General features: G+C 45.2%; 1 protein-coding gene across 2 annotated transcripts in view; it reads right to left on the bottom strand.

Annotated features, from left to right (window-relative positions):
* The window catches only part of AT-HF (HIS HF), a 111,777-nt gene extending 97,520 nt beyond the window's left edge, over positions 1-14,257 (bottom strand). For both annotated transcript variants that reach the window (XM_087384484.1, XM_087384485.1), the window contains exons 1-2: positions 13,949-14,257; positions 13,773-13,855 (exon numbers count right to left, since the gene is read on the bottom strand). In XM_087384484.1, the coding sequence (XP_087240610.1) occupies positions 13,773-13,855; positions 13,949-14,141 (276 nt within the window). In that variant the 5' untranslated portion in view covers positions 14,142-14,257. The remainder of the gene's footprint in view (positions 1-13,772; positions 13,856-13,948) is intronic.
* Between the last annotated feature and the right edge of the window lie 1,465 nt (positions 14,258-15,722).

The following is a 15,722-nucleotide window of genomic DNA, read 5'->3' as shown; positions in this document are numbered from 1 at the left end:
TGAGCAGGAAGAATAATGCGGACAGCAAGTCTTCAAATGCTTTGCAGGTACAGGACAGAGGCAGGACTCAGCAGAAGGGGAGATCTGCTAGTAAGTCCAAATCCCGCAGTCAGTCCCGTGGCAAAAAGGACATTGAATGCTTTTATTGTGGCAAGAAGGGACATGTGAAGTCTAAGTGCTTCAAGTTCATACGGGATCAGAAAGCCAAGAAGGCTGAAACAAAGGATGCAGGAAATGCAAGCAAAGGCCAAGGCAGATGACTTGGATGCAGTGAATGTTGCAGCAGAGGACAGTGACAGTGACATACATGATGTTTTATGCTCTTCTGCTGTAATAGCACATGCTTTGGTTATTGATGGCCATGACATGCACACCTGGCTCTTGGATTCAGGTGCCTCTTTTCATGTTACTCCTCATAGGGAGTGGTTTACTTCCTACACAGGTACTCATGGAGTTGTTCATCTTGGGAACAACTATGCATGTCAGATTGCAGGGATTGGCAGTATACAGATAGTATATCCTGATGGACGGTCATTTATGCTTGATGGTGTTCGCCATGTGCCGCAAATCAAGAAAAATCTGATTAGCACTGGCTTATTGGATGACAGTGGTTACCACACCACATTTGGGGATTCCAAATGGGTGATTACTGATGGCCAGACTGTAGTGGCTGAGGGTTTTAAGAGTGATACCTTGTACCCTCTTTATGTTTCCAGTGTGGGTAATCATGTTGTTGCCATAGTGTGAGATGCCACAGTTATCACTAGGGGGTGCAAAATATTTTATTACTTTCATTGATGATGCCACACGTAAGGTGTGGGTCTATTTCTTGAAGCATAAGGGAGATGCCTTAGATGCTTTCAAGAAGTTTGTCGCTCAGGTTGAGAATCGGACAGGTCGCAGGCTGAAATGCCTCAGATCCGATAATGGGGGTGAGTATGTGTCACATGCTTTTGTGCAGTTTTGCCAAGCTAAGGGCATCAAACAGGAACTCACAGCCCCTCATAATGCATCTCAAAATGGTGCAAGTGAGCGGATGAATCGAACTATTCAGGAAAAGGTTCGATGTATGTTGTCTTATGCTGCATTACCCCATGGCTTTTGGGCAGAAGCCGTGCAAACAGCAGTTCACATTATTAACAGGTCACCAAATAAGGCTTTGGAGTTGAAAGTGCCAGAGGAGGTGTGGTCTGGCAAGCCACCCTCATATAAGCACTTACGTGTATTTGGCTGCGAGTGCTTTGCTCATGTACGCAAAGACCTACGCACCAAACTGGATCCAAAGTCTATCAGATGCATCTTTATGGGTTATGGTGACGAAGGTGAAATGGGGTACAGGTTATGGGATCCCGTTAAAAGGAAGATTATACGCAGCAATGATGTCATCTTTAAAGAAGATAGTGTACACAAGGAACCCGTGCAACCTGTGGAATACAGGAGGGTTATTTATGATGATGTTGGACAGCAAAGAATGCCCATTTATATGCAGCAGCAGCCTGCTGCAGATAACCCTGTTCAAGAGGGTATACAGGCTGAAAATCAGCCAGATAATTTTGCCAATGATGTACCACTGGATATGCCAACAGATGGGGCTGTAGATCAGCCAGATATGGTGGTACAGCCACCCGTCATGCATGAAGAACAGGCTGGACAGCAGCCTAATCCGGAACATTTTGTTAGGAGGAGCACCCGTGCACAACGGCCTCCTGCCAGGTTTGTTCCAGGAGCCAATAATGTGGCTGATTTTATCATGCTGACAGATTGTGGTGAGCCTTCCAGCTTCAAGGAAGCTATGGGAAGAGCAGAGAAAAAGAAGTGGGAGAAAGCCATGCAGTCAGAAATGGACTCCCTACTTCAGAATGATACATGGGATTTGGTGCAGTTACCTGCAGGCAGAAAGGTTTTGCCATGCAAGTGGGTTTACAAAGTCAAAGTGGATTCAAATGCTTTACCTAGGTATAAGGCCAGATTGGTTGCCAAGGGATTTAAGCAGGAGAAGGGCATTGACTTTGATGAGATCTTTTGCCCTGTAGTCAAGATGACTACATTGAGAGCAGTGTTAGCTCTTGTTGCTCATGACGACATGGATTTATGTCAGATGGATGTGAAGACAGCCTTTCTTCACGGAGATCTTCATGATGAGATCTATATGAGTCAGCCAGAGGGATATGCTGTTAAAGGGAAAGAGCAGCTTGTGTGTAAGCTCAAGAGGAGCTTGTATGGACTCAAGCAGGCGCCAAGGGAATGGTACAAGAAGTTTGATGCCTTCATGCAGTCCCAAGGGTATCATCGGTGTGAGACCAATCATTGCTTGTACACCAAACGGGCAAAGGATGGCAGTTTGATGCTACTCATTCTATATGTGGATGACATGCTTATTGCCAGTAAATCTCAGCATGAGATTAGTGCTTTGAAGAAACAACTGCATAAGTCTTTTGACATGAAAGACTTGGGTGATGCAAATCATATTCTTGGCATGCGTATTACTCGTGACAGGTCCAAGGGACTTTTGTTTCTGTCACAGAAAGAGTATATTGACAAAGTACTGCAGAGGTTTAAAATGGAGGGGGGGAAGTCTATTAGTACCCCGTTGCCTCCACATTTAAAACTCAGCAGCAAGGACAGCCCCAGATCAGATGATGATAAGGCTGAAATGGCCAAGGTTCCGTATGCATCTGCAGTTGGATCCTTGATGTATGCCATGGTTGCCACTCGTCCGGATATTGCTTTTGCGGTGGGAGTCATCAGCAGGTACATGGCAAATCCAGGCAAGCGGCACTGGGAAGCAGTGAAAGGTGTCTTGAGGTATCTCAAAGGTACCAAAGACTTGTGCATATGCTATGGTAGGCAGGATGCATTGGTGCATGGTTTCACAGATTCAGACTATGCAGGGAATGCAGATAACCGGAAGTCTACTACCGGTTATATTTTCACATTTGCAGGAGGTGCTATATCATGGGTGTCTCGATTGCAGAAATGCGTTGCACTGTCAACCACAGAAGCTGAATATGTTGCAGCCACTGAGGCCTGCAAGGAAGCAATATGGCTTACTCGGCTGGTGGGAGATTTGGGCATTACAGGAGATATGCCAGTTTTGCATTGTGATAGTCAGAGTGCTATCATGTTGGCAAAGAATCCGGTCTTTCATCAGAAGACCAAGCACATAGAAGTGAAATATCATTTCATCAGGGAGGTACTGGAAGACAAGCGACTTGAGCTTGTGAAAGTGCATACTGATGATAATCCTGTAGATTTGCTCACTAAGAGCTTGCCTACAGAGCGGTTTGCACATTGCCGCCACATCATGGGATTAGGATGAGACCATTCTTACTTTATGGTCTTGTATACAGTAACTGTATATTGCTGTAATTTTTATTCTTTTCTCCCCTTTAGGCACATTGGCCTTTAGGTGGGAGGTTGTTGGGGTAAAGGCACATTGCCAACCCTTCATTAAAAGATAGGACACCTATGACTGTCTTAAGACAGTCATAGGGTAAACCTAATAATAATAAAACACAAGTGAGTTTGTGGTGTGGCTCATCATTCTTCACACCCGCACTTGAGTGTCACACTCTCACTCTCTTGCTCCTCTTCCTCCTTCACTCCCCCCTTCAACTGGTATCAGAGTGCTATCATGTTGGCAAAGAATCCGGTCTTTCATCAGAAGACCAAGCACATAGAAGTGAAATATCATTTCATCAGGGAGGTACTGGAAGACAAGCGACTTGAGCTTGTGAAAGTGCATACTGATGATAATGCTGCAGATTTGCTCACTAAGAGCTTGCCTACAGAGCGGTTTGCACATTGCCGCCACATCATGGGATTAGGATGAGACCATTCTTACTTTATGGTCTTGTATACAGTAACTGTATATTGCTGTAATTTTTATTCTTTTCTCCCCTTTAGGCACATTGGCCTTTAGGTGGGAGGTTGTTGGGGTAAAGGCACATTGCCAACCCTTCATTAAAAGATAGGACACCTATGACTGTCTTAAGACAGTCATAGGGTAAACCTAATCCTAATAAAACACAAGTGAGTTTGTGGTGTGGCTCATCATTCTTCACACCCGCACTTGAGTGTCTCTCTCTCACTCTCACTCTCTTGCTCCTCTTCCTCCTTCACTCCCCCCTTCATAGAGCTCCGAGATATAGGTGCCCACGCAGGGAAGCAGACCTTGCACCGAGGGCAATATCAGTTGGATTATTGTTCCAGTACCTTCTGTGTTGGGGTAAAGGCACATTGCCAACCCTTAGTTAAAGAATTAAAGATAGGACACCTATGACTGTCTTAAGACAGTCATAGGGTAAACCTAATCCTAATAAAACATAAGTGAGTTTGTGGTGTGGCTCACTCATCACTTCACACCCACACTAGTGTGTCTTTCACTCTCACTCTCTTGCTCCCTTCCTCCACTCTTCCCCCCTCTCAACTGGTATCAGAGCTATCAAGCCTTCTCTTCCCTCTCTCTTCATCCATACCGTACGGACGTACGGACAGATCCGTACGGCCGTACGTCGTCCGTACGGCCGTACGGACGGGCTCGATAGCGTGGTCGCGGGTGCGTGCATCCCAGGCGGCGCGGTTTTTCGAGGGCATCAGAGAAGGCGTGGTCGCGGGCGATTTCGTACGGCAGCTGCAAGGCGTGGTCGTGGTCGCGGGCGCATTTCGACGCATTTCGTACGGCAGCTGCACATTTTTGCAGGTCTTTGAAGAGGGCGTGGGCGTCGCCAGCCTGTTGCAGTACAGCAGCATAGCTGCTGTGTTTTACAGCAGTTCTTACATCAGCTGTACAGACAGTCCGTACAGCCGTACGGACTGCCGTACAACTTTGTACGGGAGCTTTGGCATTGTTGTGTACTGTACGGCAGGTACAGTACGGCTGGCGCCGACATCAGCTGGGTACAAAAGTACAGCTTTTCTTTGCTGCAAAAATCTCGTTTTTTTTTTTGGGGGAAGTGTGCACCGATAGTACATAGGTACTCTGCAGGGACAAAAGTACAGCAGGTACTTTGCAGGTACTGGAAAGTACAGCACATTTTCTGATTGGAAGAGGGGTAATCCTGAAGCATTCTAGCAGTATACTGTGCATTTGTTGAGGTACATCAGGTACTCTCGTGTCACTCACGCTTGAGGTGACTTGTGCCACAGTGGTGGTGTTTGTGCAGTTACTTGTCATTCAGGAAGGTCAGATGCTTGCAGAAGCTTCTATGCATTTACTGAGTGCAATTCTCAGTTTTGGGTGATCTTATCAAAGGGCTTTTGCCTGGATGTGGTTGCAGTATATGCCTTGAGGCAGTGTGTAGCCAGGGTGTGTAGCCAGGGAGCACACATTTGCTTTATTTCCGCAGTGCATTTGGTGACATTTGTTGCAGGTCACATTCTTTGTACGCACTTTGAAAATCTCAGTTGAGCCACGCTTGGTCAGGGCGCATCGAGTTTACTCGGTCCCTAACTGCCCATCGTTGACAGTGCTCAAAAGATTTTCTTCTTGGTGTCTGTACGTTGTGATTTGTGTTGTTACTGAGTACACAGGGGCAGCCTATGCATTACACATTGTCAGGTACAAGTGTCAGAGAGATTTCATATTGCATGCTACCTCAGTGTTGAGGTGTTCTCCACTTGATTCAGGTGTCAGATCAAGGGGCTTTTGCCCAGACTTTGTTTGATAGCACTTGGGTTACCGACAGAGATCTTCAAATGCATTTTCTCCCCTTGGTATAAGGGTGATTGCTTGGGATTTATCCCATTTACTGTTGCAGGTTTTGTGACAGGCTGAAGGGTCATTTACTGTTTTTTTTGGGGTGTTTGTCAAGTGGTTTCTGCAATTTGAGTCAGTGACATACCTCATCTGAGGTGGGAGAAGTGATCAGTACACTCAGTACAGCAGTGTTTACAGCAGTGTTGGTGGTTTTGTCAGATAATTATGCACTGTTAAGCTCTTGCTGAGCAGCAGCAGCAGTCTGAAATTACTGTTTTTATGCCTCTTTGAGCTCAGAACAGTTTGTCAGAAGGTACAGTATTTGCAGGGACATTTACTGTTTTGCTGCAGATTTTACTGACAGTAAAAACAGCACCATTGAGAGTGCTTCTGGCTCTTGAATAGAGCAGGCTTTTCTGAGAAATCAGAACTTTTATTCAGTCCTTTTACTTCCAGGGAGTCAGGTACTTTCCTCATCTGATATGGCATCAGGAGGAGGTGATTCTTCAATTCTGAACATAAAGAAACTGGAAGAAGCACATAACTATGCATTATGGGCAGAACAGTGCTTGAATGTCCTTCTGTTAAAGAAGATTGCTAAGCCCATAAGGGTAAAGGGTGTCAAGCCATCTGATATATGGCAGCTGATGACTGGGAAGAGCTTGATTTGTCCGCGAGGGCAGCTATCATGCTCACTATTTCAGACACTCTTGTGTTCAATGTACAGGCTGAAAAGACCTCTTATGGTCTATGGCAAAGACTAGAAGAATTATATGCCCAAAAGAGCTCAGCCAGTAAGGTTTATTGGCTGAAGAAGCTGGTTGATCTTCGCATGAAGGAAGGTACAGCTATGACCTCACACTTGAGTGAGTTCAATGCTATCTTTACACAGCTGATTGCACAGGGGTTGAACCTTGATGAGGAGTTCAAGGCTACTTTCTTGTTGTGTACTCTTCCTGAGAGTTGGGACACTTTCAAGACCACCCTGTCAAACTCAAATGCCACTCTTATTTATGCTGATGTAGAGAGCTCTCTTCTTATGGAGGAGATGAGCAGGAAGAATAATGCGGGCAGCAAGTCTTCAAATGCTTTGCAGGTACAGGACAGAGGCAGGACTCAGCAGAAGGGGAGATCTGCTAGTAAGTCCAAATCCCGTAGTCAGTCCCGTGGCAAAAAGGACATTGAATGCTTTTATTGTGGCAAGAAGGGACATGTGAAGTCGAAGTGCTTCAAGTTCATACGGGATCAGAAAGCCAAGAAGGCTGAAACAAAGGATGCAGGAAATGCAAGCAAAGGCAAAGGCAAGGCCAAGGCAGATGACTTGGATGCAGTGAATGTTGCAGCAGAGGACAGTGACAGTGACATACATGATGTTTTATGCTCTTCTGCTGTAATAGCACATGCTTTGGTTATTGATGGCCATGACATGCACACCTGGCTCTTGGATTCAGGTGCTTCTTTTCATGTTACACCTCATAGGGAGTGGTTTACTTCCTACACAGGTACTCATGGAGTTGTTCATCTTGGGAACAACTATGCATGTCAGATTGCAGGGATTGGCAGTATACAGATAGTATTTCCTGATGGACAGTCATTTATGCTTGATGGTGTTCGCCATGTGCCGCAAATCAAGAAAAATCTGATTAGCACTGGCTTATTAGATGACAGTGGTTACCACACCACATTTGGGGATTCCAAATGGGTGATTACTGATGGCCAGACTGTAGTGGCTGAGGGTTTTAAGAGTGATACCTTGTACCCTCTTTATGTTTCCAGTGTGGGTAATCATGTTGTTGCCATAACCGAGCTGCCAAAGGTTTCATTGTGGCATAGCCGGTTGGGACACATGTCTGTTAAAGGAATGCAAGAACTGTCACGTTTGGGTTATCTGCCGCCTCTCTCTTTTTCAGATTTGCCTACTTGTGATCATTGTATTTTTGGCAAGCATTCTGTGACTCCTCATAAGAGGAGATCTCCCCAGAATAGAGCACCACTTGATCTAGTGCACACTGATTTGTGTGAGATGCCACAGTTATCACTAGGGGGTGCCAAATATTTTATTACTTTCATTGATGATGCCACACGTAAGGTGTGGGTCTATTTCTTGAAGCATAAGGGAGATGCCCTAGATGCTTTCAAGAGGTTTGTCGCTCAGGTTGAAAATCGGACAAGTCGTAGGCTGAAATGCCTCAGATCCGATAATGGGGGTGAGTATGTGTCACATGCTTTTGTGCAGTTTTGCCAAGCTAAGGGCATCAAACAGGAACTCACAGCCCCTCATAATGCATCTCAAAATGGTTCAAGTGAGCGGATGAATCGAACTATTCAGGAGAAGGTTCGATGTATGTTGTCTTATGCTGCATTACCCCATGGCTTTTGGGCAGAAGCCGTGCAAACAGCAGTTCACATTATTAACAGGTCACCAAATAAGGCTTTGGAGTTGAAAGTGCCAGAGGAGGTGTGGTCTGGCAAGCCACCCTCATATAAGCACTTACGGGTATTTGGCTGCGAGTGCTTTGCTCATGTACGCAAAGATCTCCGCACCAAACTGGATCCAAAGTCTATCAGATGCATCTTTATGGGATATGGTGACGAAGGTGAAATGGGGTACAGGTTATGGGATCCCGTTAAACGGAAGATTATACGCAGCAATGATGTCATCTTTAAAGAAGATAGTGTACACAAGGAACCCGTGCAACCTGTGGAATACAGGAGGGTTATTTATGATGATGTTGGACAGCAAAGAATGCCCATTTATATGCAGCAGCAGCCTGCTGCAGATCACCCTGTTCAAGAGGGTATACAGGCTGAAAATCAGCCAGATAATTTTGCCAATGATGCACCACTGGATGTGCCAACAGATGGGGCTGTAGTACAGCCAGATATGGTCGTACAGCCACCCGTCATGCATCAAGAACAGGCTGGACAGCAGCCTAATCCGGAACATTTTGTTAGGAGGAGCACCCGTGCACAACGGCCTCCTGCCAAGTTTGTTCCAGGAGCCAATAATGTGGCTGATTTTATCATGCTGACAGATTGTGGTGAGCCTTCCAGCTTCAAGGAAGCGATGGGAAGAACAGAGAAAAAGAAGTGGGAGAAAGCCATGCAGTCAGAAATGGACTCCCTACTTCAGAATGATACATGGGACTTGGTGCAGTTACCTGCAGGCAGAAAGGTTTTGCCATGCAAGTGGGTTTACAAAGTCAAAGTGGATTCAAATGCTTTACCTCGGTATAAGGCCAGATTGGTTGCCAAGGGATTTAAGCAGGAGAAGGGCATTGACTTTGATGAGATTTTTTCACCTGTAGTCAAGATGACTACTTTGAGAGCAGTGTTGGCTCTTGTTGCTCATGATGACATGGATTTATGTCAGATGGATGTGAAGACAGCTTTTCTTCACGGAGATCTCCATGATGAGATCTATATGAGTCAGCCAGAGGGATATGCTATTAAAGGGAAAGAGCAGCTTGTGTGTAAGCTCAAAAGGAGCTTGTATGGACTCAAGCAGGCGCCAAGAGAATGGTACAAGAAGTTTGATGCCTTCATGCAGTCCCAAGGGTATCATCGGTGTGAGACCGATCATTGCTTGTACACCAAACGGGCAAAGGATGGCAGTTTGATGCTACTCATTCTATATGTGGATGACATGCTTATTGCCAGTAAATCTCAGCATGAGATTAGTGCTTTGAAGAAACAACTGCATAAGTCTTTTGACATGAAAGACTTGGGTGATGCAAATCATATTCTTGGCATGCGTATTACTCGTGACAGGTCCAAGGGACTTTTGTTTCTGTCACAGAAAGAGTATATTGACAAAGTACTGCAGAGGTTTAAAATGGAGGGGGGGAAGTCCATTAGTACCCCGTTGCCTCCACATTTAAAACTCAGCAGTAAGGACAGCCCCAGATCAGATGATGATAAGGCTGAAATGGCCAAGGTTCCGTATGCATCTGCAGTTGGATCTTTGATGTATGCCATGGTTGCCACTCGTCCGGATATTGCTTTTGCGGTGGGAGTCATCAGCAGGTATATGGCAAATCCAGGCAAGCGGCATTGGGAAGCAGTGAAAGGTGTCTTGAGGTATCTCAAAGGTACCAAAGACTTGTGCATATGCTATGGTAGGCAGGATGCATTGGTGCATGGTTTTACAGATTCAGACTATGCAGGGAATGCAGATAACCGGAAGTCTACTACCGGTTATATTTTCACATTTGCAGGAGGTGCTATATCATGGGTGTCTCGGTTGCAGAAATGCGTTGCACTGTCAACCACAGAAGCTGAATATGTTGCAGCCACTGAGGCTTGCAAGGAAGCAATATGGCTTACTCGGCTGGTGGGAGATTTGGGCATTACAGGAGATATGCCAGTTTTGCATTGTGATAGTCAGAGTGCTATCATGTTGGCAAAGAATCCGGTCTTTCATCAGAAGACCAAGCACATAGAAGTGAAATATCATTTCATCAGGGAGGTACTGGAAGACAAGCGTCTTGAGCTTGTGAAAGTACATACTGATGATAATCCTGCAGATTTGCTCACTAAGAGCTTGCCTACAGAGCGGTTTGCACATTGCCGCCACATCATGGGATTAGGATGAGACCATTCTTACTTTATGGTCTTGTATACAGTAACTGTATATTGCTGTAATTTTTATTCTTTTCTCCCCTTTAGGCACATTGGCCTTTAGGTGGGAGGTTGTTGGGGTAAAGGCACATTGCCAACCCTTAGTTAAAGAATTAAAGATAGGACACCTATGACTGTCTTAAGACAGTCATAGGGTAAACCTAATCCTAATAAAACATAAGTGAGTTTGTGGTGTGGCTCACTCATCACTTCACACCCACACTAGTGTGTCTTTCACTCTCACTCTCTTGCTCCCTTCCTCCACTCTTCCCCCCTCTCATTCTGTTGGAGTGATGTACCAGTACCTTTCGTTGGAGTGATGTACTAGTACCAGCAGTTGGATTGTTGTACCAGATGACTGATTGTACCAGTACCGGACCAGAGGAGTGTATCTAGCACCTGTGGCCTGGGAGCAACAGTACCAGGTTTCCAGTGATCATGTTGGGGCGGTTCGTGCCAAGCGGGGGCTTCTTCAACAGTACCAATGGCAGTCTTCAACGATGGAGTATCACACGATGGATTCCTCCACTTGTTCCATCGGCACACCCAGCTCCCTGGCATCTATGTTCCATCCAGGAGCTGAGAAGGGGTGTTGGAGGTCAACATCTCCTTATGTCACTCTAGAGAGAGAGGGCCAGTGTTGTGGGTGCCCGCCCAATGTGAGGCTAGGGTAGCTCGAATGAGGGCCTGTGTTGTGGGTGTGCCCACCCCCCGTGAGGGTAGAGTAGGGTGGAGAGGTTCCTCTGAGCTCACATGGAGGCATGTGTGGCCACCTGTGGGGCAGCATATATGCAGCAGTCCAGCACCCCCATCAGTCTATGTGTAGGCAAAGGTGGCCAACCTGTAGGTCGGCCACCTAGGCGCTGTGTTGGCTTTGTTGGGGCAGGAGGTCACCTCCCTTATGGCTATGTAGGCAGCCCCATACTGTCTAGTTGCAGTCGGCCTATAGGGCAGGGGGTCGGCCCCCTAAGTGGGCTTTTTGCGGGCAGTCAGGCAGCCCTCTTATACAGGGCGTGGGGTCGGCCAGGTGGCCTAGTAGGTCGGCCAATCCAGACTATGCATTGAGGGGGGGAGGAGCCCATTTGTAGAGCTGTGTGCCCAACCCCTAGGTGCTGCAGTCGGCCCACCTACCAGCAAGGGTCGGCCCTAGCCTACCAGCCAACTAGGGAGGTCCTGGGGGCTATTTATAGGCCCCCCCTCAGCCCTCATTTGTCATCTTAGTGTGCTGCCTCTTGAGCACTGTTGTCAGCCCTTGAGCAGCTTGTTGCGAAGAGGTTTTCCCCAGCAGTAGATGGGCTTTTGCCTGAGATCACTTGCAGTTCTCTCTTGTTTGTTTCTCTCCCTCTCAGTGTGGTGTGTGTGAGGTTTGCTCTCTCTCTCTCTCCATTTCTGTTCATTTCCATTGCACCTCTCACAGGTTGACCATCCTACCAAGATGGCTCAATTCTCATTTCATTCCAACGAGAGAGTCAGTTAGTACACCACAAGTAGCGGAGTTGTTTATGAGTAATGTATTTCGTCTCTATGGATTGCCAAGATCCACGGTATTGGATAAATATATGAGATTTACTGGTCTTTTCTGGACTGTGGTATCTGATCCACTTAGGACTAATCTTGGAATAAGTAGTGGAGATCATCCTGAGACAGACGGTCAAACAAAGAGAGTTGACAAAACTCTTGAGGATATGTTAAGAGCATGTGTTTCATTAAATTGGAACCGATGGTTGCCATTACTCAAGCTGGCCTACAATAATTGAAAGAATTCATCCACAAAGATATGTCCTTTTGAGTTAAATTATGGGTTCAAACCAACTGATCCAACTATTGTTGGGATTCCTCAAGAAGTGCCTAGTGATACGGATTATGTAATCTAGATGCGAAAGATGCTAGCGCTAGCTAAAGCAAACACCCATCAATCCATGGATAAGGTTAGAAATTACATAGATGAAAATATAACTTTTAGAGAATTTGATTAATGAGATAAAGTTTTCTCATGATTCCTTCACACTCAAAAGTCCTTGACTAGAGTACAGGAGAATGCATGAAGTATCACTGCGATATTGTGGATTGTGGTTAATTCTAAAAAGAATAGGCAAAAGTAGCCTATAGATTGGAATTACCACACAATAGCAAGGTGCATCTAGTATTTCATGTTTCATTGTTGAAAAGATCTTTGCAACCTACGGACTCATGGATTGATGGTTGTAATGTTACAGGAGATAGGCGAGAATGCTGAGCATAAACCGATAAGAATGCTAGGCGAGGAGAAACGAAACCAGAAGATACCTACGGTGATGGTTGCATGGCATGGGCTTACTTTATCAAAGGCTACCGTTTGCTAGATATGGAGAGAGTTCCCAGACTTTATCATTGAAGGACGTTGATGGGACGGAATTTACGTTTCAATTGAAATGTAATATGACCTAAGCCCTTAGAGAGAATGTATATAAATGTCAAGGTGTGATTTGTCGTATTTAAGTATAGTCAAGGGTATAAATTTGAGTGTGGTCAAAGTTCTCCGATGGTTTGATAGGCCAACGTGCATAGTCAAGTCTAGGACTATTGGATGAGTCATGTGCCTAGGGGGAAAGAGTATTACTTAGAGGACATGGAAAGGAAAATGCACATATATCTGGTCGTTAACTTTTCATGCGATGAACGTTATGCTTTTCAATGAAACTATGTGCCCTTGAAACCATAAAGCAATATAGAGTCATGAGATTGATTTGGATGTTTTGTAAAGCTGATCAGTTTACTCAGGGCTAGATATTGTTGTCACACTATTGGGAATACTAGGCTGAAGCTGACCAAACTATTGGAACAACTTGTTTTGAAGTCTTCTAAGAAGTTCGGTGTGGTGATCAATTGAAAGATTATAGTATCTAAGTTGCTTTTAGCAAATTTGCCGATTGGTGTGACTTCTTAAGTCACGCACTCTAAGGTAAATTGTTAAAAGACATTCTGATAATGATGTTTAAATAGATCTACCTAGCTAGTATATCTTGGTAGTATGGGATAACAAGATATATGGACTACAAAAGCTACATGCTGTCATAGTATCAATTACGAGGGTATGTTACGGATGGCGTTCAGCCATCAGAGATGCTGTGAATTTCAGTTTTGATGATATGCATCAAATATTCTTTAGACACATACACATGTATCAGGACGAACCCAAGATAGGATGAAGTGAAATATAGTCACCTTAACTATCACACATAGAGGAACTACGATGACAATCGGAGCCTGAATATGTATGACTCTCAGCCGACACAAGCTGCAACGTCGAAGCTTGCTGAACAATATAGGATAGTCAACTAGCATTGGCTGAGAACAAACCTCAACAAAAACAAGTTGGATGCTTTGAGACCAGAAGATGAGACGTTGCCGTAGACTCCAACCTTTCAAATGAGAAGTCAGATAAAATTACGTGTTTCAACAAAGGTCGACTTACATCCTGTATGCGGTAGCCTAAAAGGTGAATGGCATTTCGTATACTGCAAACATTTCCAGCCCCGTAGTCTAGTAACGTTACCACTGCATTATATCAAAATGCAAAAACAAACATCACGAACATTCTCAAGCAAAAATCCAGTGCATCGTGACATAGGATGGAGAATGTTTGCGCACCCTTTTCTTCCAGTTGGATATTCTGTTGCATTGCTGTAACAGAGACAGACAAACTCGGACGTTTGGGTTGGCAGAGTGGTGGAGGAATTATCAGATTCAAGTGAAAGGGAGAGCGGTCGGCTGAAACATTTCGTGGGTAGGAAGGTGGTGGGCAGAGAAACCATCCTGGATCCATGATTTTGGAACAGGCCATTGGCTTGAGCTTGGAATTGCACAAGGAATTCCTTAATGCTTGAAGGCTTCCCCAGTTTGGAGCTTCGAGTTAAGAGGAAGTAAGAAGGAAATTTTTGTTGGGCCAAAGATGGAGTTCCAAAGCCACATACACAACAAGCATTACAACAACATCGTGAGTTTCTACCGAGGAGGCCCATGTACCTAGCCACGTGCGGCCAGGGATAGGGGGCCGGCTCGCAGCTGTGAAACATTTCGTGGGTAGGAAGGTGGTGGGCAAAGAAACCATCCTGGATCCATGATTTTGGAAGAGGCCATTGGCTTGAGCTTGGAATTGCACAAGGAATTCCTTAATGCTTGAAGGCTTCCCCAGTTTGGAGCTTCGAGTTAAGAGAAAGTAAGAGGGAAATTTTTGTTGGGTGCACAGTGGTGGGCAGAGAAACCATCCTGCATCCATGATTTTGGAACAGGCCATTGGCTTGAGCTTGGAATTGCACAAGGAATTCCTTAATGCTTGAAGGCTTCGTCAGTTTGGAGCTTCGAGTTAAGAGGAAGTAAGAGTCATCATATCAGAAACCATCCGGTATTATCCAGGCCCATTACTGGTTGGGAATAATAGACCACCATTCCGGGCTTGCCAATATAGAGCACCTTTGCTTGAAAGCATATCAAGAAGAACATTGTGAACTCCTTTCTTCTCCCTCTTACTTCCTCTTAACTTGAAGCTCCAAACTGGGGAAGCCTTCAAGCATTAAGGAATTCCTTGTGCAATTCCAAGCTCAAGCCAATGGTACAATTTCCCTCTTACTTCCTCTTAACTCGAAGCTCGAAACTGGGGAAGCCTTCAAGCATTAAGGAATTCCTTGTGCAATTCCAAGCTCAAGCCAATGGCCTGTTCCAAAATCATGGATCTAGGATGGTTTCTCTGCCCACACCACCTTCCTACCCACGAAATATTTCAACCGGTGGTCCCCTGCCCATAGCTGCACCTGGTTAGGTGCGTGTCCCCTGTCCCTAGCCACACTTAGCTAGCTACGTGGGCCTCCTCTATAGAAACTCAGGATGTTGAATACTACATGGAAAAGGGCCTCTTTCACACATGGCAAAACTTCCAAAATGTCTTGTGGTACCAAAACAGTCCTCTCCTCCATTTGGGGAGTACAAAATGCAATCGTGGCAAAGTTGCATCATCAACCCATTGGTTTTAAAAAATGATGGTAACAAGATGAATGATCAAAATCATTCATAAGGCCTGCCTAAGATCGAAAAGATGCATAGCATGGAAAAGAGGGCGGAAAGTTGAGAGGGAGAGGGGGGGGAGAGATTCCAGGAAAGAAAACAAAAAGTGAAAGTCAACTACTCGTAATCGTCGTCAAATTTCATGAAAATTCAAATCCTAATTTCACTTCTTACACGAACGTGCCTTCACTTAGACCTAGCCAAGGGTAGGCAAAAAATAGGACGATGATGCTAATGAGTTGACTTTTTATTTTTGTTTTTTTTGGGGGGGGGGGAGAGAGAGAGAGAGAGAGAGAGAGTACTCACACACAACAATAAAAACTAGTTAAGGGAGGCATGGGCATGCCAGCGTGGCAAAAAAAGA

The sequence above is a fragment of the Dipteris shenzhenensis genome, chromosome 14 (assembly GCF_047967505.1).
Source record: "Dipteris shenzhenensis isolate YYH24624 ecotype China chromosome 14, Dip_SZ_1.0, whole genome shotgun sequence".
Classification (NCBI taxonomy): Eukaryota; Viridiplantae; Streptophyta; class Polypodiopsida; order Gleicheniales; family Dipteridaceae; genus Dipteris; species Dipteris shenzhenensis.
The sequence above is the reverse complement of the archived record's forward strand: the minus strand, read 5'-3'. Positions and strand labels throughout refer to the sequence as shown.